The sequence below is a fragment of the Mangifera indica genome, chromosome 20 (assembly GCF_011075055.1).
Source record: "Mangifera indica cultivar Alphonso chromosome 20, CATAS_Mindica_2.1, whole genome shotgun sequence".
Lineage (NCBI taxonomy): Eukaryota > Viridiplantae > Streptophyta > Magnoliopsida > Sapindales > Anacardiaceae > Mangifera > Mangifera indica.
In genome coordinates, this window is record NC_058156.1 from 584,946 (window position 1) to 612,347 (window position 27,402).

At 31.5% G+C, this 27,402-nt stretch overlaps 1 protein-coding gene and 1 long non-coding RNA gene across 11 annotated transcripts; one reads left to right on the top strand and one right to left on the bottom strand.

Annotated features, from left to right (window-relative positions):
* Positions 1-285: 285 nt before the first annotated feature.
* On the bottom strand, positions 286-27,402 carry LOC123204187. Of its 10 annotated transcripts, none has more exons than XM_044620771.1 (5): positions 26,941-27,401; positions 26,233-26,361; positions 25,932-26,128; positions 25,636-25,741; positions 286-332 (listed from the first exon to the last, which is right to left on the bottom strand). In XM_044620771.1, exons 1-4 carry the CDS (start codon positions 27,025-27,027, stop codon positions 25,678-25,680), a joined length of 477 nt encoding a protein of 158 aa, XP_044476706.1. In that variant the 5' UTR covers positions 27,028-27,401; the 3' UTR covers positions 286-332; positions 25,636-25,677. The 10 variants fall into 10 exon arrangements, 7 of the variants coding, with proteins under 7 accessions (XP_044476706.1, XP_044476709.1, XP_044476705.1 ...); XM_044620774.1 differs by having other exon boundaries at positions 25,636-25,740; positions 25,932-26,019; positions 26,941-27,400; XM_044620770.1 differs by lacking the exon at positions 286-332 and adding an exon at positions 516-768.
* LOC123204188 lies at positions 6,536-21,631 on the top strand. Its single transcript, XR_006499464.1, has 43 exons — positions 6,536-7,128; positions 7,664-7,989; positions 8,233-8,309; positions 8,680-8,770; positions 8,851-9,055; positions 9,138-9,311; positions 9,394-9,720; positions 9,804-9,888; positions 10,433-10,517; positions 10,599-10,732; positions 10,975-11,051; positions 11,135-11,188; positions 11,284-11,373; positions 11,453-11,625; positions 11,708-11,815; positions 11,948-12,033; positions 12,533-12,616; positions 12,698-12,856; positions 13,099-13,175; positions 13,249-13,394; positions 13,472-13,665; positions 13,748-13,913; positions 14,002-14,081; positions 14,476-14,597; positions 14,682-14,748; positions 14,830-14,993; positions 15,230-15,326; positions 15,785-15,836; positions 16,323-16,938; positions 17,016-17,106; positions 17,690-17,757; positions 17,833-17,997; positions 18,242-18,316; positions 18,399-18,450; positions 18,546-18,636; positions 18,873-18,921; positions 19,005-19,430; positions 20,249-20,308; positions 20,381-20,529; positions 20,745-20,905; positions 20,996-21,093; positions 21,195-21,332; positions 21,410-21,631. It is a non-coding gene; the product is annotated as an uncharacterized LOC123204188 (long non-coding RNA).

Consider the following 27,402-nt stretch of genomic DNA (forward strand, 5'->3'; position numbering starts at 1 on the left):
ACAACTGCTTTGTGAAAGTAGTGGTTAGAAATCTTTAGTAAGAAGAAGAGAATTACAAGGGGAAAATTTGGGGATGAAAGGGGTGTTAAAAATTCTGAACTCTGTTTTCCTTATAAGTTTCTTTTCAAGTTGTAGGGTATGTTATGTGTATGAGTAATAAATCTTAAGTTAATGGTGTGTTTTGTTTGGTATAGTTAGTGGAGTCTTCTTGCGCATAGTCTTCTTTTCTGCATTGCTCGAATATACTATCATATATCAGATCGAACTGGACACCTATTTTTTTCCGATTTACTATAAACAATATGTGATCAACTTCAACAATCTTGTAGTACTTGCATTTAGTAATACCAGTTTCATGGCAGGTAACATCACAACTCTTAGTCAACGTCAAGGAGTGGAAAAGATTTTCAAATGTAAGCATATTTTTCTATCAAATTTGAGCAGATTGCACGTTAAGAAGATTTTTTTGGGTAAATATAGTAAGCAAATAAAGGTTAACTAACTAGATACCCGACTGCAAACTCAACGGTAAACTCTTAGTATTGACTAATAAACTTTTAGATTGTTAAAATAAAAGTGAAAACTGTGTTGGGAACCTTCCCACTCATCCATTTATTTCATTTCATTCCATAATGCCCAGAGGGGTAGTGACTTTCAGGCCTTAAGGGCTTCCCCGCCTTTGACAAGGTTTTTGAGTGCCTTGGAGATTTGTGCCTCACTCAAACCTTCTAGACGAACACTCTTTTCAACACCAAAATTTGTATAGATCTGTATAGATTATAAAGAGTCATATAAATGACATGATAACATAAAATTCTAGTCAAGCAAAAGGCTAAAGTGGCAAGTGAAAGTACAAAAAATAAATAATTACATGAAACTGCATTGTTCTTGTAATGCATACAAGAGTCAATGGGCATAGCATAACAGACAAGCAAACTAGAAAGTTCATTACTCAACAAGCATTGAGGTTAAATTTAAAATATGGCAACGTTAATCCATAACCCCAAAAAATAAAGCCTAGTATAATCTTTGCATTCGTTCCATTGTTCGAGGACCAAGTCTCTTCATTTATAAAGTTGTTTGCCTCCTCAACTAGGGTTAAATTAGAAAGCTTCCAAGAATTATTGAAGTATCCCTAACACTTTTGCTCATAGCATATTTGAAAAAAATAATAAAGTTTCTTCCCACCCATGAAAGGAAAAATAAAATAATGAAGGAAAGGAAAAGGGAAAAAACATTTAGCGTATAACAATACTCAAATTGATATATGAGACACTAATTGAATTCAGCACAAGGAAGAGAAAGTGAAGGTTCGACCTCAAGACAAAACCAACTTGGATAAACACTAATTTCTCATTTTGACAAAAACAAGGAATGTGTTGAATTTGTATATATTAATTTACATGGGTGGAAATCTAAAGGGCAAACAAGCTCTCACCATGACAAACTCAAAGATACTATTAAAAAGTTTGTGAATTCGAAACAAAACAAGGAGCTCCTTATCAAAAAATAAAAAATAAACCAAAAAACAAGCCTAAGAATAGCCAAAAAAAAAAAAAAACTTGTCCTTATTAGGACAATGCATCTTCCTAGATATGGAGGCTCAAAACAAGGATATTTTCTAAACTTTGAAAATTAAGATACAAAAACATCAAGAATAATAGTAAATCTAAACTAGAAGCCTAAACTTTACCTTAAACATAACACCAAGACCTTCTCTTCACTAACATATAAGAATCTTTCTATCTCTCACATTCCATATCACCCTGTAGATGCAATTCACCACCCAAAGCACTAAAAGCCTTTTTTTCCAGACCTTTCTGACCACTAATGCAAACGTGGATTGAGGCACCACCCAAGAAATCTTAAGGGCAAGAATACAGTGAATTCGTGATGTAAACAGCAGGGAGTGCAAGAAGATAGACTCTGTTGCGGGTAACAACTGAGGGTTAAGAAATATGAAAAATCTCCAAACCCTCATTGCAACGCTTAGTCTAACAAGGCAAGGCTACAGAGTTCACAGGAAACGGTTGGTCCAGTCCTGTAGCTTTTATTGTCACGTTAACAGCAAGTACTTAGTGTCCCTGACTATGTGTATGTTCTACATATGTACTTGAATTTCTTCTTATCTAATCGCTAATACTCTTCTTGAAAAACTTTTCAGAGGTAACTAAATTTATCTACCCAATGTAAGAAACTCCGATTCTTTTATAACATTGACTTTTTTTTTAATATAATACTCTCTAACCACTGCAGTTACATTTGAATGTTTAATGAGTTGTAGAAAATGAATAGAGAAAACACTCACGCATTAGCAGGAATTGCACCAATTACTAATCAGTTTGTCAAATTAAGATACAAAAACATCAAGAATAATATTAAATCTAAACTATATTATTTTGTGTTCATAAAGCAATCCCGTTTCAACTCAATCAAATTTAAAGAACCAAACATTTATCTACATCCAAACTGCAAATTAACAAAAAAAATAAATAATGTCTTAAAAAATAACCAAGAACAAAACCCATAATTTTTGTTTTTCAATAGTCATACTAAATTTGAAGCTATCCCAGAACGGCTTGCATGCGAAGAACAGAAATAATCCTAATAACAAGGCAATTTTCAGAAAAAAAATAAAATAAAATGAGAGAGATATGGTACCGTATCTAGCCCATAACTGGGGCTCAAAGCCAGTGCAATCACGGATCAAGATTGGGAGCTTGGGGTTTAAAGTCTTGAGATCCCTATGGTTCTACTCTATAAATGATCTTAAACTTTATATATATATATAAAAATTATATATACATATAATATATATAAAAATTATATATGTATATATATATTATTTATTTATTTTATATATAATATATATAAACACTTCCCCAAGCAAAAGGCTTTGATAAATGTGAGAGGTTTTGACAGACAACCTTTTCACATTTCCCTTGTTTACACGTGTCAATCAAATGAAAGATTATTAAATTTAACAACTTAATTTCTGTCTCTTGGCCAACGGCTCTCTCATGTCTAACGGCTCTCCTGCAACGGCTACTTCTTATTTATTTTTATATAAATATTTGCAGGTGAGAAGACGGTTGGGGATGGACTCTGAAATACTCCTCCGATCGGTTCCGACAGTCTTTTTTTCATCTTCTCGGCATGATCCAGGCGTTCAAACTAGCAAATCAAATCAAAGGTTCTCATCCCCGGAGAGGCAAGGTTGAAATGCGTCTCTGCCGGGCGAACTAAAGTCAAGTGGGAGGTGGCATCGTCTAACGTATAATAAGAGCACGCTTGCTTTTATTAGGTTGATTTTCTTAGTTGAGGCATCGCTGCGTCTGCTCATCTAAGAAAGATGTACAGCGCTCGCGGAGCGCACTTGCGAAGGACCAATAACGATCCTATCCTAAAGGAGGAGGAGGAGGAGGAGTAGGAGCTAATTCGTACGGAATTGAATGATTACGAGAAAGACAATGAGACAAAGTCAAGAGGGGAGAGCACTTAGCTTCATTTAAGCAGAGAATGCAGTTTTTGGCCAGATGCAATGTGGGCGTTTGCAGCAGGAAGGTGGGCGTTATTTGTGCCTGATACTTTCTGTCAAATGTGACCTCTGATTATGGTTTTGTTTGTCTATATTGGAAAGGAGGGATATTCATGTGGGATGAGATAGGCTTTGAGCATTTGCATTGATAATAAATAGTCACTGAAAATGCCCCATATATATTTACTTGAATGAAATTTATTGTAAAACAAATAGATGATCTGTTTCTTTTGTATTTTTCTTAGTATTTAGGTAATGTTTCTTCTAAGATAAACAATGGTCATGTGTCCATTCTGAATCTCTATGGTAACTCTTTTGCCGGTACTTTAATGATGTTGATAATATATGTTACTTAGACATTTGTTCTGAAATGTCTTTAGATTCAAGGGCCCATCATGCAACAGAAGCAATTTTGCTACAAGTTTTAGGATATATATTTTGCAAATTTATATATGCAATATTATCTTTTATGAGCACTGTCTCTTAATGGGCTAAGTAATCTGAGGACAGATCATGCCTCTAGCATAATTTGTGATATTTCCCTAACAAGTCTTGCAAGAGTAGTTTTGGACAGTGTTGGAGATAATCAAACTTTAAACACTTATTCACAGGATAAGAAATGGTACATGTTACTTGAACTGGGAAAATCAGATGATAGAAAGCCCATCAGAAGAGAAGGATTTCCAAAAGATTTTGGAGGTTTTGGTGATTCAGAACTTGATTGTTCTAGTTGTATGTGTCCTGAATGGTGTGATTTGGAGGGTATCTTTTCAAGGCATGGGTTTCTTGGTCATCTGAAGATCAACTAGTTATTGATGATGTAAAACTAATCATTATGCTCCCAAGTATCACATTCTTGTATGCTCGGATGTTTTACATTCATTAATTTCTTAACTTTAAGTATGAGTACAGTGGTACTGTTAGTTAATTTTGCAAGAGAGATTAGCTGTGTTCTTGACTTTATTATTGTTTGATTGCAGGAAGAGAGAGCTATCCAATATATGAAGCTGTTGCCCTACATGGAAAGAAACCATTTCAAGCTAAAGTTACTAAAAGCCTAGGAAAGAGTTGAAACCAAGATCCTGAAAGTATTTCCTAAATGAGAGGATACACCATTGAAACTATTATAGATGGAAAACCTCTTCATCCATTATGGCATTTATGATATGCTGCTCCCAGACAGACAAACAAGTTTGTCAAAATAATAAATATGTATATATAAATAAATATTTTTATTTATTTATATATATATATTTATATATATATAAATATATATTTTTATTTATTTATATATTTATATATATAAATATATATATATATATAAATATATATTTATTTATATATATATATGAATATAAATATATTTTTATTTATTTATAAATTATATATATATTTTTTGATTTATTTATTTTTATATATACATATTATTGGATAATAATTTAATAATTATTAGGTGTATAATAGATCCCAATAAGGTGGATGGTCCGTCCTAATTTTTAGGAAGTTATTTTTACATGTTTTAAGGGTTCTAAAATTTTTGGGAACCATTTTTTTATTTTCTAGTTGTATGTGTTCTCCTTAATCATGTGATTTGGAGGGTATCCTTTCAAGGCATGGGTTTCTTGGTCATCTGAAGATCAACTAGTTATTGATGATGTAAAACTAATCATTATGCTCCCAAGTATCACATTCTTGTATGCTCGGATGTTTTACATTCATTAGTTTCTTAACCCTAAGTATGAGCACAGTGGTACTGTTGGTTAATTTTGCAAAAGAGATTAGCTGTGTTCTTGACTTTATTATTGTTTGATTGCAGGAAGATAGAGTTATCCAATATATGAAGCTGTTGCCCTACATGGAAAGAAACCATTTCAAGCTAAAGTTACTAAAAGCCTGGGAATGAGTTAAAACCAAGATCCTGAAAGTATTTCCTAAATGAGAGGAATACACCATTGAAACAATTATAGATGAAAAACCTCTTCATCCATTATGGTAGTTATGATATGCTGCTCCAAGATAGACAAACAGGTTTGCCAAAATAATAAATATGTATATATAAATAAATATTTTTATTTATTTATATTTATTTATTTATTTATATATATTTATTTATATATTTATTATTATTTATATATATAAATATATATTTATTTATATATATATATATGTGAATATAAATATATTTTTATTTATTTATAAATTATATATATATTTTTTGATTTATTTATTTTTATATATACATATTGTTGGATAATAATTTAATAATTATTAGGTGTATAATAGATCCCAATAAGGTGGATGGTCCATCCTAATTTTTAGGAAGTTATTTCTACATGTTTTAAGGATTCTAAAATTTTTGGGAACCATTTTTGTATTTTCTAGTTGTATGTGTTCTCCTTAATCATGTGATTTGGAGGGTATCCTTTCAAGGCATGGGTTCATCTGAAGATCAACTAGTTATTGATGATGTAAAACTAATCATTATGCTCCCAAGTATCACATTCTTGTATGCTCGGATGTTTTACATTCATTAGTTTCTTAACTCTAAGTATGAGCACAGTGATACTGTTGGTTAATTTTGCGAGAGAGATTAGTTGTGTTCTTGACTTTATTATTGTTTGATTGCAGGAAGAGAGAGCTATCCAATATATGAAGCTGTTGCCCTACATGGAAAGAAAACATTTCAAGCTAAAGTTACTAAAAGCCTGGGAATGAGTTGAAGCTGAGATCTTGAAAGCATTTCCTAAATAAGAGGATACACCATTGAAACTATTATAGATGGAAAACCTCTTCATCCATAATATATATATTATATATATATAAATAAATAAAAATATTTATTTATATATACATATTTATTATATATATTTATATATAAAAATATTGATTTATACATATTTATTATATATATATATGAATATAAATATATTTTTATTTATTTATAAATTATATATATATTTTGATTTATTTATTTTTATATATACATATTGTTGGATAATAATTTAATAATTATTAGGTGTATAATGGATCCCAATAAGGTGGATGGTCCGTCCTAATTTTTAGGAAATTATTTTTACATATTTTAAGGGTTCTAAAATTTTTGGGAACCATTTTTTTATTTTCTAGTTGTATGTGTTCTCCTTAATCATGTGATTTGGAGGGTATCCTTTCAAGGCATGGGTTTCTTGGTCATCTGAAGATCAACTAGTTATTGATGATGTAAAACTAATCATTATGCTCCCAAATATCACATTCTTGTATGCTCGGATGTTTTACATTCATTAGTTTCTTAACTCTAAGTATGAGTACAGTGGTACTGTTGGTTAATTTTGCAAGAGAGATTAGTTGTGTTCTTGACTTTATTATTGTTTGATTGCAGGAAGAGAGAGCTATCCAATATATGAAGTTGTTGCCCTACATGGAAAGAAAACATTTCAAGCTAAAGTTACTAAAAGTCTGGGAATGAGTTGAAACTGAGATCCTGAAAGTATTTCCTAAATGAGAGGATACACCATTGAAACTATTATAGATGGAAAACTTCTTCATCCATTATGGTAGCTATAATATGCTGCTCCCAGACAACCAAACAGGTTTGTCAAAATAATAAATATGTATATATAAATAAATATTTATATATATATATATTTATTTATTTATTTATATATATATATATATTTATTTATTTATTTATATATTTATTAATATATATATGAACATAAATATATTTTTATTTATTTATTTATAAATTATATATTTTTTTTATTTATTTATTTTTATATATACATATTGTTGGATAATAATTTAATAATTATTAGGTGTATAATAGATCTTAATAAGGTGGATGGTCCGTCCTAATTTTTAGGAAGTTATTTATACATGTTTTAAGGGTTCTAATATTTTTGAGAACCATTTTTGTATTTTTTAGGTAGTGACTATTTTCAAAATGGTTTCTCTCTACAAGGATTCTCGAATTATCTTCACATTCTTCCAAATAGAAAGAAACCATTACCAATTCTTTATGATGTTAGTAAAATTATCAAACCTCGAAGGCTTAAAGGGATTATTAATCATCTAAGAATATAAAAATTTTCAATCATTCTATGTTAACTCATTTGACTTTTGCAGAATGACATTGCTTCTAAGCCTTCCAAGCTCTGGAAAGACCACATTACTACTGACTTTGGTGGGAAGACTTGGAAAAGACTTGAAAGTAAGGAAACTACAGACTTGTTTGCATGTTTCTGTTGATTTTTAACATGATATTCTACAATGGGAGCTTCTAAAAATTCAATTTTCAAGAAGAGCTACATATGATGGACATATGATGGAAGAGGTTGTGCCACAAAGGACATCGGCTTACGTAAGTCTGCATGATCTGCATATTGGACAAATCACTGAAAGGGAGACATTGACTTTCTCAATAATATGTCAAGGGGTCGATCTTTGTTACGGTCAGTGATTTGAATTTGAATAAAACTACGCATACAAACAAACTGTAAAACCTATTTGTATAAAAACTAAAACACCCAATTTATGATTGGGTGAAGTGATTGTTTATTTTTTCTCTTATTTCAAAACCACCAAATCAATTGCTACTACATCAGGTTGCATAAATAAATTTGTACAGTTTTTTTATTTTTCTTGGTCCTAGCTAGTTGAAGAATCATTGATTTTTGAAATTTGTTGATTTGCAGAGAAGTTGGCAGAACTATGAAGAAGAGAAAGGACTGCAAATATCAAGCCACATCCTGATATTGATCTTTACACGCAGGTGAGATAACCTTTAGAAAATTGGCAACTACATCATGTTATATTCTATTTTCATTTTTGTTAATGGTTAATTAATTTTGGAGGCTATATCACTGGAAGGGCAGAAGACTAATGTAGTTACAGACTGTGTTTTCAAGGTCCCAATCCATAATCCAAGAGAAAATTTAACCAACAAATACAGAGACAATTGAACATATGATATTCACATACATTTGTTTTAATAATTATTCAGATTTTGGGCAGAAGACCAATGTAGTTATAGACTGTGTTTTCAAGGTCCCAATCCACAATCCAAGAGAAAATTTAACCAACAAATACCGAGACAATTGAACATATGATATTCACATACATTTGTTTTAATAATTATTCAGATTTTGGGAGTTGAAGTATGTGCTGACACCATGGTGGGAGATGAAAAGATACGAGGCATCTCTGGTGAGCAAAAGAAGAGAGTAACATCAGGTGAAGTATAAAAAAATTCACTGTAATTTAAACAGCTTCGATTTTCTCTTTGCTTAGTCTGTTAGATTATTCTGGTACAGGGAAAATGCAGGTTGGACCGTCAAGAGCACTTTTGATGAATGAAATATCAACTAGGTTGGACAGTTCAACTACATTCCAAATTGTGAACTCACTTAGACAATCCATTCGTATATTCAATGGAACTGCCATTATTCCAAATTGCCAATGATCTATGGGCAGAGTGCTATGGCTGTGAATTAATTTCTGAGGAAGAGCAGGAGTCATGTAGGTAGAAATTTCTTATTTTACTCTATAGATCAGAAGTTTAAGAATTTGAGCTAATTCTTTTGATAATCTTTTGTTGCAGATTTCTCCTAAGTCTACAGAATCATTAGGAGTTCAGGTTAAAAACAGTAGTGGGCTCTTCCCGCAAGCATATTGGTATTCGATTGGAGCAAGAGATTTGATTGACTATGTATTTCTTTCCAACTTCCTCTTAACTATGGCTGTGAATTAATTTCTGAGGAAGAGTAGGAGTCATGTAGGTAGAAATTTCTTATTTTACTCTATAGATCAGAAGTTTAAGAATTTGAGCTAATTCTTTTGATAATCTTCTGTTGCAGATTTCTCCTAAGTCTACAGAATCATTGTTCAGGTTAAAAGCAGTAGTGGGCTCTTCCCGCAAGCATATTGGTATTCGATTGGAGCAAGAGATTTGATTGACTATGTATTTCTTTCCAACTTCCTCTTAACTATGGCTTTGAAGTATCTTGATAATAATCTTCCATTGTAGATTTCTCCTAAGTCTACAGAATCATTAGGAGTTCAGGTTATAAACAGCCGTGTGCTCTTCCCATAAGCATATCGACATTTGATTGGAGCAGGAGATTTGATTGACTATGTATTTCTTTCCAACTTCCTCTTAACTATGGCTTTGAAGTATCTTGATCGTAAGGACTCCATTCTTATTAGCTTCAAAATGTAGGGTGTTCAAAAATTCTTATAATAATTGAGTAATTGGTTACAACTTTAGGAAAGCCCCAGGACATTTGATGAGGAATGTAATAGCAAAGAAAGGGAGTCAATGGAGCTAACGTACAGGGGAAAAGTCTTTCTTGGTATGTCATTTGGATGAAAACTTTATCAATTTTGTGGTATTATTTCAAATTGTTACATTAAGTCCCACGAGAATTATGCAGATTGAGGAAATAAAAGTCGAAGAAATGTATCCTCTAGGACTCTGTTAGCAAATAAATAAAATATTTATTTATTTATTTATATATATTTATTTACTTATTATATATTTATTTTAATTTATTTATTTATACTATTACATAATAATTTAATAATTATTAGGTTTATAGTTGATGTCAATAAGGTGGATAGCGTATCATAAATTTTACGAAGTTATTTTTACATGTTTCAAGGGTTCTAAAATTGTTTAGAACCATTTTGCATTTTTTAGGTAATGGCTATTTTCAAAAGGTTTCTATTTGCAAGGGTTCTCGAATTATCTTCACATTCTTCCATATAGAAAGAAACCATTGTCAATTCTTCATGATATTAGTGGAATTATCAAACCTCGAAGGCTTAAGGGCATTAATCATCTGAGAATATACAAAATTTTCAATCATTCTATGTTAACTCATTTGAATTTTACAGAATGACATTGCTTCTAAGCCTTCCAAGCTCTAGAAAGACCACATTACTCCTGACTTTGGTTGGAAAACTTGGAAAAGACTTGAAAGTAAGGAAACTAAAGACTTGTTTGCATGTTTCTGTTGATTTTTAACCTTACATTCTATAATGGGTGCTTGTTAAAATTCAGTTTTCAGGGAGAGCTACATATAATGGACATGGGAAGGAAGAGGTTGTGCCACAGAGGACATCGGCTTACATAAGTCAGCATGATCTGCATATTGGGGTTTTCCAACAGATGTCAAGGTTTCGGTTTCCGTTACGGTCAGTGAATTAAATTTGAATAAAACTAAGTTTACAAACAAATTGTATAAACTTATCTATACAAACTAAGACACCCAACTTATGATTGGGTGAAGTGATTGTTTATTTTTTCTCTTATTTAAAACCACCAAATCAAATGCTACCACATCAAGGTTGTATGAATAAATTTGTACAATTTTTTTATTTTTCTTAGTCATAGCTAGTTGAAGAATCATTGATTTTTAAAATTTGTTGATTTGCAGAGATGTTGGCAGAACTATCAAGGAGAGAAAAAATTGCAAATATCAAGCCACATCCTGATATTGATCTTTACACGCAGGTGAGATAACCTTTAGAAAATTCGCAACTACATCATGTTTATATTCTATTTTCATTTTTGTTAATGGTTAATTAATTTTGCAGGCTATATCACGGGAAGGGCAGAAGACCAATGTAGTTACAGACGATGTTTTCAAGGTCCCAATTCATAATCCAAGAGAAAACTTAACCAACAAATACCGAGACAATTGAACATATGATATTCACATACATTTGTTTTAATAACTATTCAGATTTTGGGAGTTGAAGTATGTGTTGACACCATGGTGGGAGATGAAAAGATATGAGACATCTCTAGTGGGCAAAACAGAGAGTAACAACAGGTGAAACATAAAAAATTCACTGTAATTTAAACAGCTTGGATTTTCTTTTTGCTTAGTCTGTTAGATTATTCTGGCACAGGGAAAATGCAGGTTGGACCACCAAGAGCACTTTTCATGAATGAAATATCAATTGGGTTGGATTAGACAATCCATTTGTATATTCAATGGAACTGCTATTATTCCAAATTGCCAATGATCTATGGGCAGAGTGCTATGGCTGTGAATTAATTTCTGAGGAAGAGTTGGAGTCATGTAGGTAGAAATTTCTTATTTTACTCTATAGATCAGAAGTTTAAGAATTTGAGCCAATTCTTTTGATAATCTTCTGTTGCAGATTCCTCCTAAGTCTACAGAATCATTAGGAGTTCAGGTTATAAACAGTAGTGGGCTCTTCACACAAGCATATTGGTATTCGATTGGAGCAAGAGATTTGATTGACCATGTATTTCTTTCCAACTTCCTCTTAACTATGGCTTTGAAGTATCTTGATCATAAGGACTCCATTCTTATTAGCTTCAAAACGTAGGGTGTTCAAAAATTCTTGTAATAATTGAGTAATTGGTTACAACTTTAGGAAAGCCCCGGGACATTTGATGAGGAATGTAGTAACAAAGAAAGGTAGCCAATGGAGCTAACTCACAGGGGGAAAAGTCTTTCCTGGTATGTCATTTGGATGAAAAATTTATCAATTTTGTGGTATTATTTCAAATTGTGACATTAAGTCTTGAGAGAATTATACAGATTGAGGAAATGAAAGTCGAAGAAGTGTATCCTCTGGGACTCTGTTAGCAAATAAATAAAATATATATTTATTTAATTATATATATTTATTTACTTATTATATATTTATTTTTATTTATTTATTTATATATACATATTGTTACATAATAATTTAATAATTATTAGGTTTATAGTTGATGTCAACAAGGTGGATAACGTGTCATAATTTTTAGGAAGTTATTTTTACATGTTTTAAGGGTTCTAAAATTTTTTAGAACCATTTTGCATTTTTTAGGTAATGGCTATTTTCAAAAGAGTTTTTATCTGCAAGGGTTCTTGAATTATCTTCACATTCTTCTAAATAGAAAGAAACTATTAATCATCTGAGAATATACAAAATTTTCTATCATTCTATGTTTAACTCATTTGACTTTGACAGAATGACATTGCTTCTAAGCCTTCCAAGCTATGGAAAGACCACATTACTACTGACTTTGGTTGGAAAACTTGGAAAGACTTGAAAGTAAGGAAGCTAAAGACTTGTTTGCATGTTTCTGTTGATTTTTAACCTTACATTCTATAATGGTTGCTTGTTAAAATTCAGTGTTCAGGGAGAGCTACATATAATGGACATGGGATGGAAGAGGATGTGCCACGGAGGACATCGGCTTACGTAAGTCAGCATGATCTGCATATTGGACAAATCACAAGAAGGGAGACATTGGCTTTCTCAACAAGATGTCAAGGGTTCGGTTTTCGTTAGGTCAGTGAATTGAATTTAAATAAAACTAAGCGCACAAACAAATTGTACAAACCTATCTATACAAAGTAAGACACCCAATTTATAATTAAGTGAAATGATTGTTTATTTTTTCTTTTATTTAAAGCCACCAAATCAAATGGTACCACATTAGGGTTGTATGAATAAATTTGTATAATTGTTTTATTTTTCTTAGTCATAGCTAGTTGAAGAATCATTGATTTTCAAAATTTGTTGATTTACAGAGATGTTGGCAGAACTATCAAGAAGAGAAAAGACTGCAAATATCAAGCCAGATCCTGATCTTGATCTTTACATGAAGGTGAGATAAAATTGGCAACTACATCATGTTATATTCTATTTTCATTTTTGTTAATGGTTAATTAATTTTGCAGGCTGGAAGGGCAGAAGACCAATGTAGTTACAAACTATGTTTTAATAATTATTCAGATTTTGGGACTTAAAGTATGCACTGACACGATGGTGGGAGGTGAAAAGATATGAGGCATCTCTGGTTGGCAAAAGAATGGAGTAACAACAGGTGAAACGTAAAAAAATTCACTGTTATTTAAATTTGGATTTTCTCTTTGCTTAATCTGCTAGACTATTTTGGCACAGGGGAAATGCTGGTTGGACCGGCAAAAACACTTTTGATGGATGAAATATTAACTAGATTGAACAATTCAACTACATTCCAGATTGTAAACTCACTTAGACAGTCTGTTCATATTTTCAATGGAACTGTTGTTATTCCAAATTGCCAATAGAATGCCGCGGCTTGGAATGAATTTGTGAGGAAGAGTTGGAGTCATGTAAGTAGAATTTTCTTATTTTAAACTAAAGATTAGAAGTTTAAGAATTTGAGCCACTTCTTTTGATAATCTTATGTTGCAGATTCCTCCTAATTCTATAGAACCATTAGGAGTTCAAGGAGTTCAAGTTCTGAAGAGTCATGGGCTCTTTCCACAACCATATTGGTCTTGGAATGGAGCAAGAGATTTGATTGGCTATGTATTTCTTTCCAACATCCTTTTAACAATGGCTTTGAAGTATCTTCAGAGTAAGTACTCCACACTTACGAGCATCAAAACACAGGGTGTTAAAAAATTTATATAATAATTGAGTAATTTGTTACCATTTTGGGAAAGCGTCGAGACATTTGACGAGGAATGTAGTAGCAAAGAAGGGGAGCTAATGGAGCTAACACACAAGGGAAAAGTCTCTTCTGGTATGTCATTTGGATGAAAAATTTATCAACTTTGTAGTATTTTTTCGAGTTGTTATATTAAGTCCCTTGGAAAATATGCAGACAGAGGAAGCGAAACTCAAAGAATGTATCGTCCAAGACTCTGTCAGCAAATAAATATATATATATATAAATATTTATTTATTTATATATATAAATATAAATTTATTTATTTATTTAAATATATAAACATTAATAATATATATTTATTTCTATTTATTTATTTATATCTATATATTGTAGGAGAATAATTTAATAATTATTAGGTGTATAGTAGATGTCAATACTGTGGATAGTGTGTCTTAGTTTTTAGGATGTTATTTTTACGTGTTTTAATGGTTCCACAATTTTTGGGAACCATTTCTATATTTTTTAGGCAATAGTTATTTTCAGAAGGTTTTTATCGACGGGGGTTTAATGACATTCTTCCATGTACCAAGAAGTCATTACCAATTATTTGTGATGTTAGTAGAATCATCAAACCTCGAAGGTTAAAAGGTATTAAACATCTGAGAATATAAAAAAAATTTCAATCTTTCTATGTTAATTGATTTGACTTTTAGAAAATAACATTGCTTCTAGGCCTTCCAAGCTCTAGAAAGACCACATTACTATTGACTTTGGCTGAAAACTTGGAAAAGACTTGAAAGTAAGGAAATTACACATTTGTTTGTATATTTTTGTCAAATTTTAACCTTGCATTCTAAAATGGGTGCTTCTGAAAATTCAGTTTTTAAGGAGAGTTACATATAATGAACATGGGATGGAAGAGGTAGTGCCACAGAGGAAATCGGCTTACATAATTCAGCATGATTTGCAGATTGGAGAAATGAGGGTAGGAGAGACATTGGCTTCCTCAACAAGATATCAAGGGGTTGGTCCCCATTAAGATAAGTAAGTTGAATTTGAATAAAACTATACATACAAACAAATTATACAAACTTTCTATCTAAATTGAGGCACCCAACTTGAGATTGAGTGAAGTGACTCTTCATTTTTTCTCTTATTTCAAAATTACCAAATCAAATGCTACCACATCAAATTGTATGAATAAATTTGTACAGTTGTTTATTTTTCTTGGTCCTAGCTAGTTAAAGAATCATTGATTTTTATTATTTGTTGATTTCCAGAGATGTTGGCAAAACTATCAAGAACAGGAAAGGTTGCAAATGTCAGGCCAGATCCTGATATTGATCTTTATATCAGGATCAATATAAAGCTTATCAGGTGAGATAAACTTTAAAACAATGGCAATTACATCATGCTATACTCTGTTTTCATTTTTGTTAATGGTTAATTAATTTTGCAGGCTGCATCAATGGAAGCGCATGAGAACAAAGTAGTCATACAATATTCTGAAGGTCCCAATTCATAATCCAAAAGAAAATATAACCAATAAAAACAAAGACAATTATTCAGATTTTGTTGATTTGTACAGTTGTAAGAATAAATTTGTACAGTTGTTTATTTTTCTTGGTCCTAGCTAGTTAAAGAATCATTGATTTTTATTATTTGTTGATTTCCAGAGATGTTGGCAAAACTATCAAGAACAGGAAAGGTTGCAAATGTCAGGCCAGATCCTGATATTGATCTTTATACGAAGGTGAGATAAGCTTTAAAACAATGGCAATTACATCATGCTATACTCTGTTTTCATTTTTGTTAATGGTTAATTAATTTTGTAGGCTGCATCAATGGAAGCGCATGAGAACAAAGTAGTCATACAATATTCTCAAGGTCCCAATTCATAATCCAAAAGAAAATATAACCAACAAAAACAAAGACAATTTAATATATGATATTCACATTTATCTGTTTTAATAATTATTCAGATTTTGTTGATTTGTACAGTTGTTTATTTTTCTTGGTCCTAGCTAGTTAAAGAATCATTGATTTTTATTATTTGTTGATTTCCAGAGATGTTGGCAAAACTATCAAGAACAGGAAAGGTTGCAAATGTCAGGCCAGATCCTGATATTGATCTTTATATGAAGGTGAGATAAGCTTTAAAACAATGGCAATTACATCATGTTATACTCTGTTTTCATTTTTGTTAATGGTTAATTAATTTTGCAGGCTGCATCAATGGAAGCGCATGAGAACAAAGTAGTCATACAATATTCTCAAGGTCCCAATTCATAATCCAAAAGAAAATATAACCAATAAAAACAAAGACAATTTAATATATGATATTCACATTCATCTGTTTTAATAATTATTCAGATTGTGGGACTTGAAGTATGTGCTAACACAATGGTGGGAGATGAAAAGATACGAGGCATCTCTGTTGGGCAAATGAAGAGAGTGAGAACAGGGGAAACATAAAAAAATTCATTGTTATTTAAACAAGCTTGGATTTTCTCTTCGCTTAGTTTACTAGGTTATTTTGGCACAGGGGAAATGCTAGTTAGACCGGTGAGAGCATTTTCCTTGAATGAAATATTAACTGAGTTGGACAGTTCAACTACATTCCAAATTGTGAACACACTTAGATAGTCCATTCATATATTCAATGGAATAGTCGTTATTCCAAATTGCCAATGATGTATGGGCAACATGCTGTGGCTTGGAATGAATTTCTAGGGAAGAGTTGTAGTTATGTAAGTAGAATTTTCTTAATTTAAACTATAGATCAGAAGTTTAAGAATTTGAGCTACTTCTTTCAATAGTCTTTTGTTGCAGATTCCTCCTAATTTGACAGAATCATTAGGAGTTCAAGTTATGAAGAGCTGTGGGCTCTTCCTACAACTATATTGGTCTTGGATTAGAGTAAGAGATTTGATTGGCTATGCATTTCTTTCCAACATCCTTTTAACAATGGCTTTGAAGAATCTTAATAGTAAGTACTCCATACTTGTGAGCATCAAAACGTAGGGTGCTAAAAAATCCATATAGAACTTGAGTAATTTGTTGCAGTTTTGGGAAAGCCTCAGAACATTTGATGAGGAATGTGGCAGCAAAGAAAGGGAGCCAATGAAGCTAATACACAGGGAAAAAGTCTCTTTTGGTATGTTGTATGGATGAAAAATTTATTAATTTTGTGGTATTTTTTAAGTTGATACATTAAGTCCCATGAGAATTATGCAGAATGAGAAAGCAAAACTTGAAGAAGTATATCGTTTAGGACTCTGTCAATCAATAAAAAATACATATATATATATATAAAATATATATATATATATATATATATATATATATATATATAACTATTTATTTATTATATAAGTATAAATATTTATTTATTTATTAAATATATATTTATTTATATGTACATATTGTTGAATAATAATTAATAATTATTAGGTGTATAGTGGATACCAATAATATGGATAGTGTGTCCTAGTTTTGGGAACCATTTCCACATTTTTTAGATAATGGTTATTTTCAAAACGATTCCTCTTTACAAGGGTTCTTGAATTATCTATCTTCACATTCTTCCAAGTAGAAAGAAATCATTACCAATTCTTTATGATATTAGTGGAATCATCAAACCTCGAAGGTTAAAAGGCATTAAACATTTGAGAATATAAAAAATTTTCAATCTTTCTATGTTAACTAATTTGACTTTTACAAAATGACATTGCTTCTAGGCCTTGCAAGCTCTGGAAAGACCACATTACTATTGATTTTGGCTGGAAAAACTAGAAAAGACATGAAAGTAAGGAAACTAGACATTTGTTTGTATGTTTCTGTTGATTTTTAACCTTACATTCTAAAATAGGTGATTCTGAAGATTCAGTCTTTAGGGAGAGTTACATATAATGGACATGAGATGGAAGAGATTGTGCCACAGAGGACTTCAACTTACATAATTCAGCATGATTTGCATATTGAAGCAATGACAGTAGGAGAGACATTGGCTTTCTCAACAAGTTGTGAAGTGGTTGGTCTTGTGACGGTAAGCTAATTGAATTTGAATAAAACTAAACATACAAACAAAATATACAAACTTATCTATCTAAACTGATGCACCCAACATGAGATTGAGTGAAGTGATTATTTATTTTTTCTTTTATTTCAAAATTACCAAATTAAATGCTACCACATCAAATTGTATGAATAAATTTGTACAGTTTGTTTATTTTTCTTGATCCTAGCTAGTTGAAGACTCATTGATTTTTAATATTTGTTTATTTACAAAGATGTCGGCAAATCAATCAAGAAGAAGAAAGGTTGCAAATGTCAAGCTAGGTCTTGATATTGATCTTTACATGAAGGTGAGATAACCTTTAAAACAATGCAAATTACATCATGTTGTAATCTGTTTTCATTTTTGTTAATGGTTAATTAATTTTGCAGGCTACATCACTGGAAGGGCAGGAGACCAATGTAGTCCCAGAATGTTCTTAAGGTCCCAATTCATAATCCAAGAGAAAATTTAACCAACAAATACAGAGACAATTGGACATATGATATTCACATTCATTTGTTTTAATAATTATTCAGGTTTTGGGACTTGAAGTATGTGCTGACAGGATGATGGGAGATGAAAAGATGCGAGGCATCTCTGGTGGGCAAAAGAAGAGAGTAACAACAGGTGAAGCATAAAAAAATTCACTGTTATTTAAATAAGCTTGGATTTTCTCTTTGCTTAGTCTACAGATTATTTTGGTATAGGTGAAATGTTGGTTGGACTGACAAAAGCACTTTTCATCGATGAAATATTAATTGGGTTGGACAGTTTAACTACATTCCAAATTGTGAACTTACTTAGACAGTCCATTCATATTTTCAACGAAACTGTTGTTATTACATATTGCCAATCACCTATAGGTAGAATGCCGCAACTTGGAATGAATTCTTGGGGAAGAGTTGGAGTCATGTAAGTAGAATTTTCTTATTTTAAAACTATAGATCAGAAGTTTAAGAATTTAAGCTACTTCTTTCGATAACCTTTTGTTGCAGATTCCTCCTAATTCTACAGAACCATTAGGAGTTGAAGTTATGAAGAGCCGTGGGCTCTTTCCACAACCATATTGGTCTTGGATTGGACTTTCCAAATGGCTATGTATTTCTTTCCAATATCCCTTTAACAATAGCTTTGAAACATCTTAACAGTAAATACTCCACACTTATGAGCTTCAAGAAATTCATACAATAATTTAGTAATTTGTTGTAGTTTTGGAAAGTCTCAGGGCATTTGACGAGGAATGTAGTAGCAAAGAAAGGGAGCTAATGGAGCTAACACATAGGCGAAAAGTCTCTTTTGATATGCCATTTGGATGAAAAATCTGCCGACTTTTTGGTATTTTTTCAAGTTGCTACATTAAGTCTCATGGGAATTATGCAAAAAGAGGAAGCGAAACTCGAAGAAGTGTATCATCCATGACTGTAAGTAAATAAATAAATATATATAAATATTTATTTATTTATATATATAAAAATATTTATTTATTTATTAATTTATATATATAAATATTATAAACATTTATTTATTTATTTATACATACAAATTGTTGGAAAATAATTTAATAATTATTAGGTGTATAGTGGATGTCAATAATGTGGGTAGTGTGTCCTTGTTTTTAAAAAGATATTTTTATGTGTTTTAATGGTTTCAAAATATTTGGGAACCATTTCTACATTTTTTAGATAGTGGTTATTTTCAAAAAGATTTTTATCTACAGAGCGTCTTAAATTATCTATCTTCACATTCTTCTAAGTAGAAAGAAGTATAGTGGATGCTACCAATTAATATTGTCTCTGTATTTATATAAATAAATACAAGTGTGTGTATATATATAAATATTTTTATATATTAATCTTGATTTATTAAATATATTTATTTATTTATATGTACAAATTGTTGAATAATAATTAATAATTATTAGGTGTATAGCGGATGCTAATCATATGGATAGTGTCTCCTAGTTTTTTGGAAGGTGTTTTAATAGTTTCAAAATTTTTGGGAACCATTTTTATATTTTTTAGGTAGTGGTTATTTTCAAAACGATTTCTATTTACAGGTTCTTGAATTATCTATCTTCACATTCTTCCAAGTAAAAAGAAGTCATTACCAATTTTTTATGATGTTAGTGGAATCATCAAACCTCGTAGGTTTGAACGCATAAAACATTTGAAAATATAAAAAAAATTTCAATCTTTCCATGTTAACTAATTTGACTTTCACAAAATGACATTGCTTCTAGGCCTTCCAAGCTCTGGAAAGACTAGTACTATTAACTTTGGCTGGAAAACTTGAAAGTAAGGTAACTACACAATTGTATGTTTTTGTTGATTTTTATCCTTACATTCTAAAACGGGTGAGTCTGAAATTTCAGTTTTTAGAAAGAGTTACATATAATGGACAGAGGCTTTGCCACAGAGGACATTGGCTTACATAACTCAACATGATCTTCATATTGAAGAAATGACGGTAGGATAGACATTGACTTTCTCAATAAGATATCAAGGGTCGGTCCTCATTATAGTAAGTGAATTGAACTTCAATAAAACTTTGCATACAACCTTATCTATCCAAATTGAGGCACCCAACTTGAAGTTGGTGTTTGGGACTTCATAACTTACTACGTTATAGGCTATGATCCAAATATTGAAATGTGAAATAAAAGGAAAACCCAGCTCAAAATTCCAGTCTCAGCTCTTTGGGTATTCATAACTTGAAGAAAAATTTTCAATTGACAGGTTTTTCAGGAAGTACTTGATACTCGTGTGTTATCCAGATGGTGTCATGACTATTCCAATGTATCGGAGCCATTGGCCAGAACATAATTGTTAAAAACAGATTTGGTTCATTTGCTTTACCAATCAGTCTTGGTTCTGGGTGGAATTGTCTTTATCAAGAGGTGAATCAGTAATACTTTTCAAGGTTTTCATTTTCTCCTGGGAGATTTGAATAAAACACTTACAGTGAAAACTTTGTTGATTTGCATCAGTCATGTGAAAAGCTGGTTGCTGTTATTGGTTCTCTCCAATGATTTATGGGCAGAATGCTAGGGCTGTGAATGAATTTCTTGGGAAGAGTTGGTGTCCTGTAAGTAGAAATTTCTTATTTTCAACTGTAGATCAGAAGTTTAAGAATTTGAGCTAATTCTTTTGATAATCTTCTGTTGCAAATTCCTCCTAATTCTATAGAACCATTAGGAGTTCAGGTTATAAAGAGTCGTGGGCTCTTGCCACAAGCACATTGGTATTGGATTGGAGTAGGAGGTTTGACTGACTATGTATTTCATTTCAACTTCCTTTTTACAATGGCTTTAAAGTATTTTGATAGTAAGTACTCCATTTATATGAGCTTCAAAACGCAGGGTGTTAAATAATTTTTATAATAATTGAGTAATTTGTTGCAGCATTTGGAAAGCCTCAGGCAAATTATAACCCAAGAGGCATTTGATGAGGAATGTAGTAGTAACGAAGGGGAGCAAATGGAGCTAAAACACAGGGTAAAAGTCTCTTATGGTATGTCATTTAGCTGAAAGATTTATCGACTTTGTGGTAAAAAAATTGTTCTGTGAAGTCCCATGAGAATGATGCAGAAAGAGGAAATGAAAGTCAAAAAAATATATAGTCTAGGACTCTGTCTGCAAACAAATAAATAAATATGTATTTACTTATTTATTTATATAAATATATATATATTTATTTATTTATTTATTTATATATAAATATAAATATTTATTTATTTAAACATATATTTATTTTTTATAAATATAAATATTTATTTATTTAAATATATATTTTTATATTTTATTTATTTATTTATATACATATTATTGGATAATAATTCAATAATTATTAGTGCATGCACCATATTTTTTAGGTAGTGGCTATTTTCACACACACACACAATATTTTATATACATATGTTATAGAATTAATTTAACAAATATGAAAGATAAAGAAATGAAATGAAGAATTGAGAAGAAAAGAGAAGAGAGCAAAAGCAATGAAATATGATTTCCGGATGCTTCAATTACAAAGGATGAGGGGGTATTTATAGGACAATTGCTTGCCCTCTAGTCAACAAAAATACACTTTTTCAAGCCAAATTTTCAAAGCATTTAATGCATTTCCATTCTCTTTTGGCCAAGTCAAACACATATGGTGGAAAAATCTACCATGTATAACATTCCCCTTTGGATTTCCACCACTTACAGATAATTATATTAACCTTGTTAAGGAAAAACTCAGTGGGATAAAAACCAAAGTAAAAGAATATAATTATTAAATGTCATGTAAGTTGGTTTTGGACGTGTTTAAACTGCCTCATTAAATACTAGGAAAACCCAGTGGGACAAAACTTAGTCAAGGAAAAAAGAGTACAGTGCACATTTTGTCTACAATATTATATATTTCAAAAATTGCTCTAATAAATGCTCCCCCTGATGGGTCTGCATGGGCCACCACATGCATTTGACTTAGCCAAAAGAGAATGGGAAGGCATTAAATGCCTTGAAAATTTGGCTTGGAAAAGTGTATTTTTATTGACTAGAGGGCAGTCAAATGTCCTATAAATGCTCTCCTCCTTTCTTCTCAATTATTCCTTTCATTTCTTTATCTTTCATATTTGTTAAATTAATTCTATAACACGTTATCAGCACGATCAGCTCAAGTATATTATAACTTTCCATTATATTGTTATACTACTTATATATTATAAATATGGATATCTCAGTTGTGATATCTCAATTATCTTTTAATTCCTGTTATGTTTTTATTTCATTTTTCTTTATAATTGCATCCTATTTGTAACCCGAAGTTTACAAAATTATAAATCTAGACCTGAAGTCTAAAATATCATAAATTTGGACCCAAAGTCCTGAACATTATTTGTAACCCGAAGTTACAACATTATAAATATATACCTGAAGTCCTAAATATATACCCTAAATATGATTACGGTATATGATTTGTAATCTGAAGATTACAAAATCATGAGAAAATATATGTAGTGATGAAAACAATGAAACAGAAGTTTAAAATATTATATAAGTTTTACATACTATAATATTATTAATATTAAATCATAAAACTAGAAGTTTTGTAAATATATGACAAATACGAACCTAAAGTTCGCACATAATTCTTCCTCATTATATCACTAATTATTATTTCTTTCATCAACCTGCAGTTGGTGAAAATGACAAATCTTGTAAAACTTCAATATGTTGCCCTTAGATTGGATGGAGAAAATTACTCTGAATAGGCCTTGGACACAGTTCTTCAGGCCTTGGACACAGTTCTTCATTTACAATTAATGAGCCTTAGAGAAACAATAAAAGAATGAAATAATGCATCCCAGTAAGATAAATCTAAAACTACTATTTTTCTTCGTCATCATATCCACAAAGAGCTATGAGCAAAATACGTGGATATTTATGGATCCACTAGATTATAGAGAAATCTAAAAGAAAGATTCGATCATCATAAATCTATAAGTGATTTTAAATATTACTCTGTCATATTCAGAATTATCCCCCGAATGAGACTATGTGGAGAAAAAATAACTGAAGAAAATATGTTAGAAAAAACTTTCTTCATATTTCACCCCTCAAATATGCTCCTACAATAGCAATATAGGGAAAAAAATTTTTAAAAATATTCTGAACTGATATCCTATTTATTGGTGGTTGAGCAAAACAATGAAATATGATTTTCGGATGCTTCAATTACAAAGGATAAGGGGGTATTTTGGCCGCCCTCTAGTCAACAAAAATACACTTTTTCAAGCCAAATTTTCAAGGCATTTAATATCTTCTCATTCTCTTTTGGCCAAGTCAAATGCATGTGGTGAAAAAATCCACCATGTATAACAATATATATACACATATATATTTATATTTACTTGTTTATATATATTTATATTCTTGGAGAATAATTTAATAATTAATAAGTGTACAATGGATGTCGTTAAAGTAGGTAGTGTGTCCTAATTTTTAGAAAGTTATTGTTCTAAAATTTTTGGGATACCGCGTATAATATCCTTAATCCAATAGCCAATAGTCGCACTCACTGTCAAGATATTATCTACTTTAGACATAGTCTATCATGATTTTGTTTATGGGTTGTGTAAAACGCATTTTGACAGTTTAAAAAACTCACAGACTATTTAACCAATCAAATCATTTCACCCTAAACGATATAGGATGTACATAAAGAGTACAGATAAACTCAACATCTCTCTCGTGCTTTGCTGATATAAAATTTGTCTAAAAGTGTTATATTTAGGAACTTCTTTTTTTACGTGTTTTAATTGTTCCAAAATATTTTTGGAACCATTTTTGCATATTTTAGGTAATGGCTATTTTCTTGACTATGTTTTTTGTACAAACTATTTAAAGACTTTTAATTAATGAATAAAATATATATAAATTTTCTCTTTCTTCTCTACATTAATTAAAGTTGAATTCAAAACGAGCTTGTTTGAGTTTGAAATGAGTTTTACTCGAACAAGCCCCAACACGAACATGAGCTAACAAGCCCAAGCCCGAATATGAACTTAGGAGTGCGAACGAAAACAAGCTTGAACCCGAACAAATGCCTTGCACAGCTCGTAAGCCAAGCAAGACTCAATTTTGTTAATAAATAAACTCTAAAACGACATTGTACAACAGTGTTTGTTGAGTCTAAGATGAAAGTTTGAAGCCGATTAGAGTGAACCCGAACTAAGTGCTAGTCGATCACAAATACCAAAATTATGAAGCGAGCCAAATACGAACACTTGTTCAGCAAGCTCGATAAGACCGAGCCTAAGCCTCAACTCAACGAAAACAAGTTCAATCCTATCCGAGCTCAGCTCGACTCGCATCCAACCCTAGTATTAATTATTTAGCCAACAACGATTGGTTCCACATCAAGTCATTAAATTCTCGAGAGTCATTCTCGAGAGTCATTTGTGGCATAAACCAAGTTGGAAGATTGGTCATTTGGGGTGTCCCCAGATGGTTTGGTTTTTGCACCCTTTTCACATGATAATTCCTCGCTTCATTTTCATTAATCGTTTTCAAATGTCCACCTTCATGCTCGGGGTGTAGATGCTTGCAAGAGGGGGTTTAGAGGAACTAGCACAAGGCATGTGTGCATGTGTGTGTGTGTATACATATAGGTCCAAGCCTCCACCAAATTTCTACGAAGCTCTAGAGCATCACCTTTAGGACCATTACTATTTTCTACTAAACCACATCCAAATGTTAAGAATCATGATGAAAATGTTCTTTGAGAAAACCAATGTTAATGTGCATCATAATTTCATAAACTTTGTCCTACAACACAATGAATATTGGAGTAAAATGGAGGAGATGGATCATAGGCTGCCTTGACTCTATAAACTTCTTGCTTTATATTTTTAACTAAAGTTTGCCAAGATGTTGTTTAGAGCTATAAAATGTTAAAATTTGAGAATGCTTGTTGACATACCATTTAAAAAGACACCTATATATTTGCAATGCAGATTGATATTTTACTGATTTAGCAGGTTTAATCCTTATAATAAAAATTAAATACTGCAAATATAAGTATATTCATGCATCTGTAGAATTTTGCTATTATATTAATCGAATATACTTTTATGACATACCATATATTCAGGAGTCAGGACTAAATGAGGACTCAAGTATGTTCATGGCCTCCGAATATAAAGGTTCTGCTTCATCAAATGCCTTCTTAATTCTATACAGCTCAGCCTAAAAGGATAACCAAAAAAGCAGTGAGTTATTAATAAATTTAAGCACATGTTTTACTCAAACACAGGGTTCAAGTTGAAAGAGTGATTACGTAATCATAACACAAGTACAGTGTTGCAGATATCAAAACACCTTTACAGGACAAAGATAATAAAAACCAGAAGGGAACAAATAAAACACTGAAGAATACCCTGTATCTCCTTCAAGCATGTTGAGGGAACATTGAAGTGGCACCAACAGTTTCCTTGAAGTTGGACAACTTGATAGATCAAACATACCTACAAGTCCTAAATCACAAATGTCACATAGATAATAGTTATTACGATCTGGAAAAAGAAAAGTAATGTTTTTACAGAGCTTCTTATTCTTTTCAGCCAAATGTTCATCCTACAGAGCCAAAAACTTGTCAACCATTATTTGAGTATGACTAGAAGCATGAATACTTAAATGAAAAACAAAACAATAAGAAAATATCCAACCATAAGCTCTACCTTCAAAGAAGTCATAATGTAAGCATATTGTTCGTATAGTTCATCCAGAACATCACCATGGTTTGACTCCGCTTCAACACTGAGTTTCTTCAAAATGTTCTTGACATAAGGCACATAACCTTTCCCATTCTGCATAAACAATTCAACTGACCAAAGCTTTATTTCCAAGAAACTAACCAACCAATCAAATTATAACAACAACAACATAAAACAACAAAATATTGAGCTCAGTTAGGAACATCTTAAAGAATGCTTTTATTTTGTTACTGCTTTACAGACCAGAAGTCATTCCAGAGTACTTTTATGACTGCAAAAGCAACAAACACTATAAAATTGACTAGAATGGCGTGCAATAAAATTTACAGAATAAACAGGAAAATATCAGAACAGTGCAATAAATTATTATTCATTTTAAAAATGTATATCACATTAACACCATTTCTGCAACTTAATTCGTGTTCTTGAAATAAAGGCCATCTAGAAACAAAACTTCGTTCAATTCCATTTTCCATTTGTAAACACGATATTGGCTACAGCCAAAACTATTCAACAAAAATAATTAAATTCACGGCTTCGCTAATACAGGAACTCCAAATAAACCCCTGAACTTTCACCGATCCACCACCCTCTGCGCTTCAGAAAATTAAACGAAATCATAACAAACTTTGAAAGTAATTAAAACTGAGCTGAATATGAAGCTATGAATACCTCGCAAGGGAGATGAGTGAGTCTGCCGGTTCCATGGCGAGAAAGGTGGAGACCGAGAGGAGCCAGGTCAAGCCCTTGGTCTGCCATGGCTGCAGGATTCAAAACCTAATCACATATGATAGGAGAGAAGACGAGTTTCCGTCGGTCTTCGTCATTGCTCTGATGATGACAAACAGTTCGATGCACTATCGATTTAAAGACGACTTCTAGTGAGTTCGCGGAGAGTTCACCGAAATTTCGAGCGCCAGAGGGGAGACAGTACAACGCCGGAGAGGAGACGACTTTCGCCGCCGGAGAGGAGACAACTTTCAACGACAGAGTGCAGAGAAGATGATACGTTGGTTAGGTATTTTGATTGGGAATGTCAATTAAAAAAGATGGAATGCGTTGAAGTTGCTGAAGTAGGAACGTCCAGATTTTTTATCTATTTTTGGAAGGCCGAAGGTTGAATTCTCGGAGTTT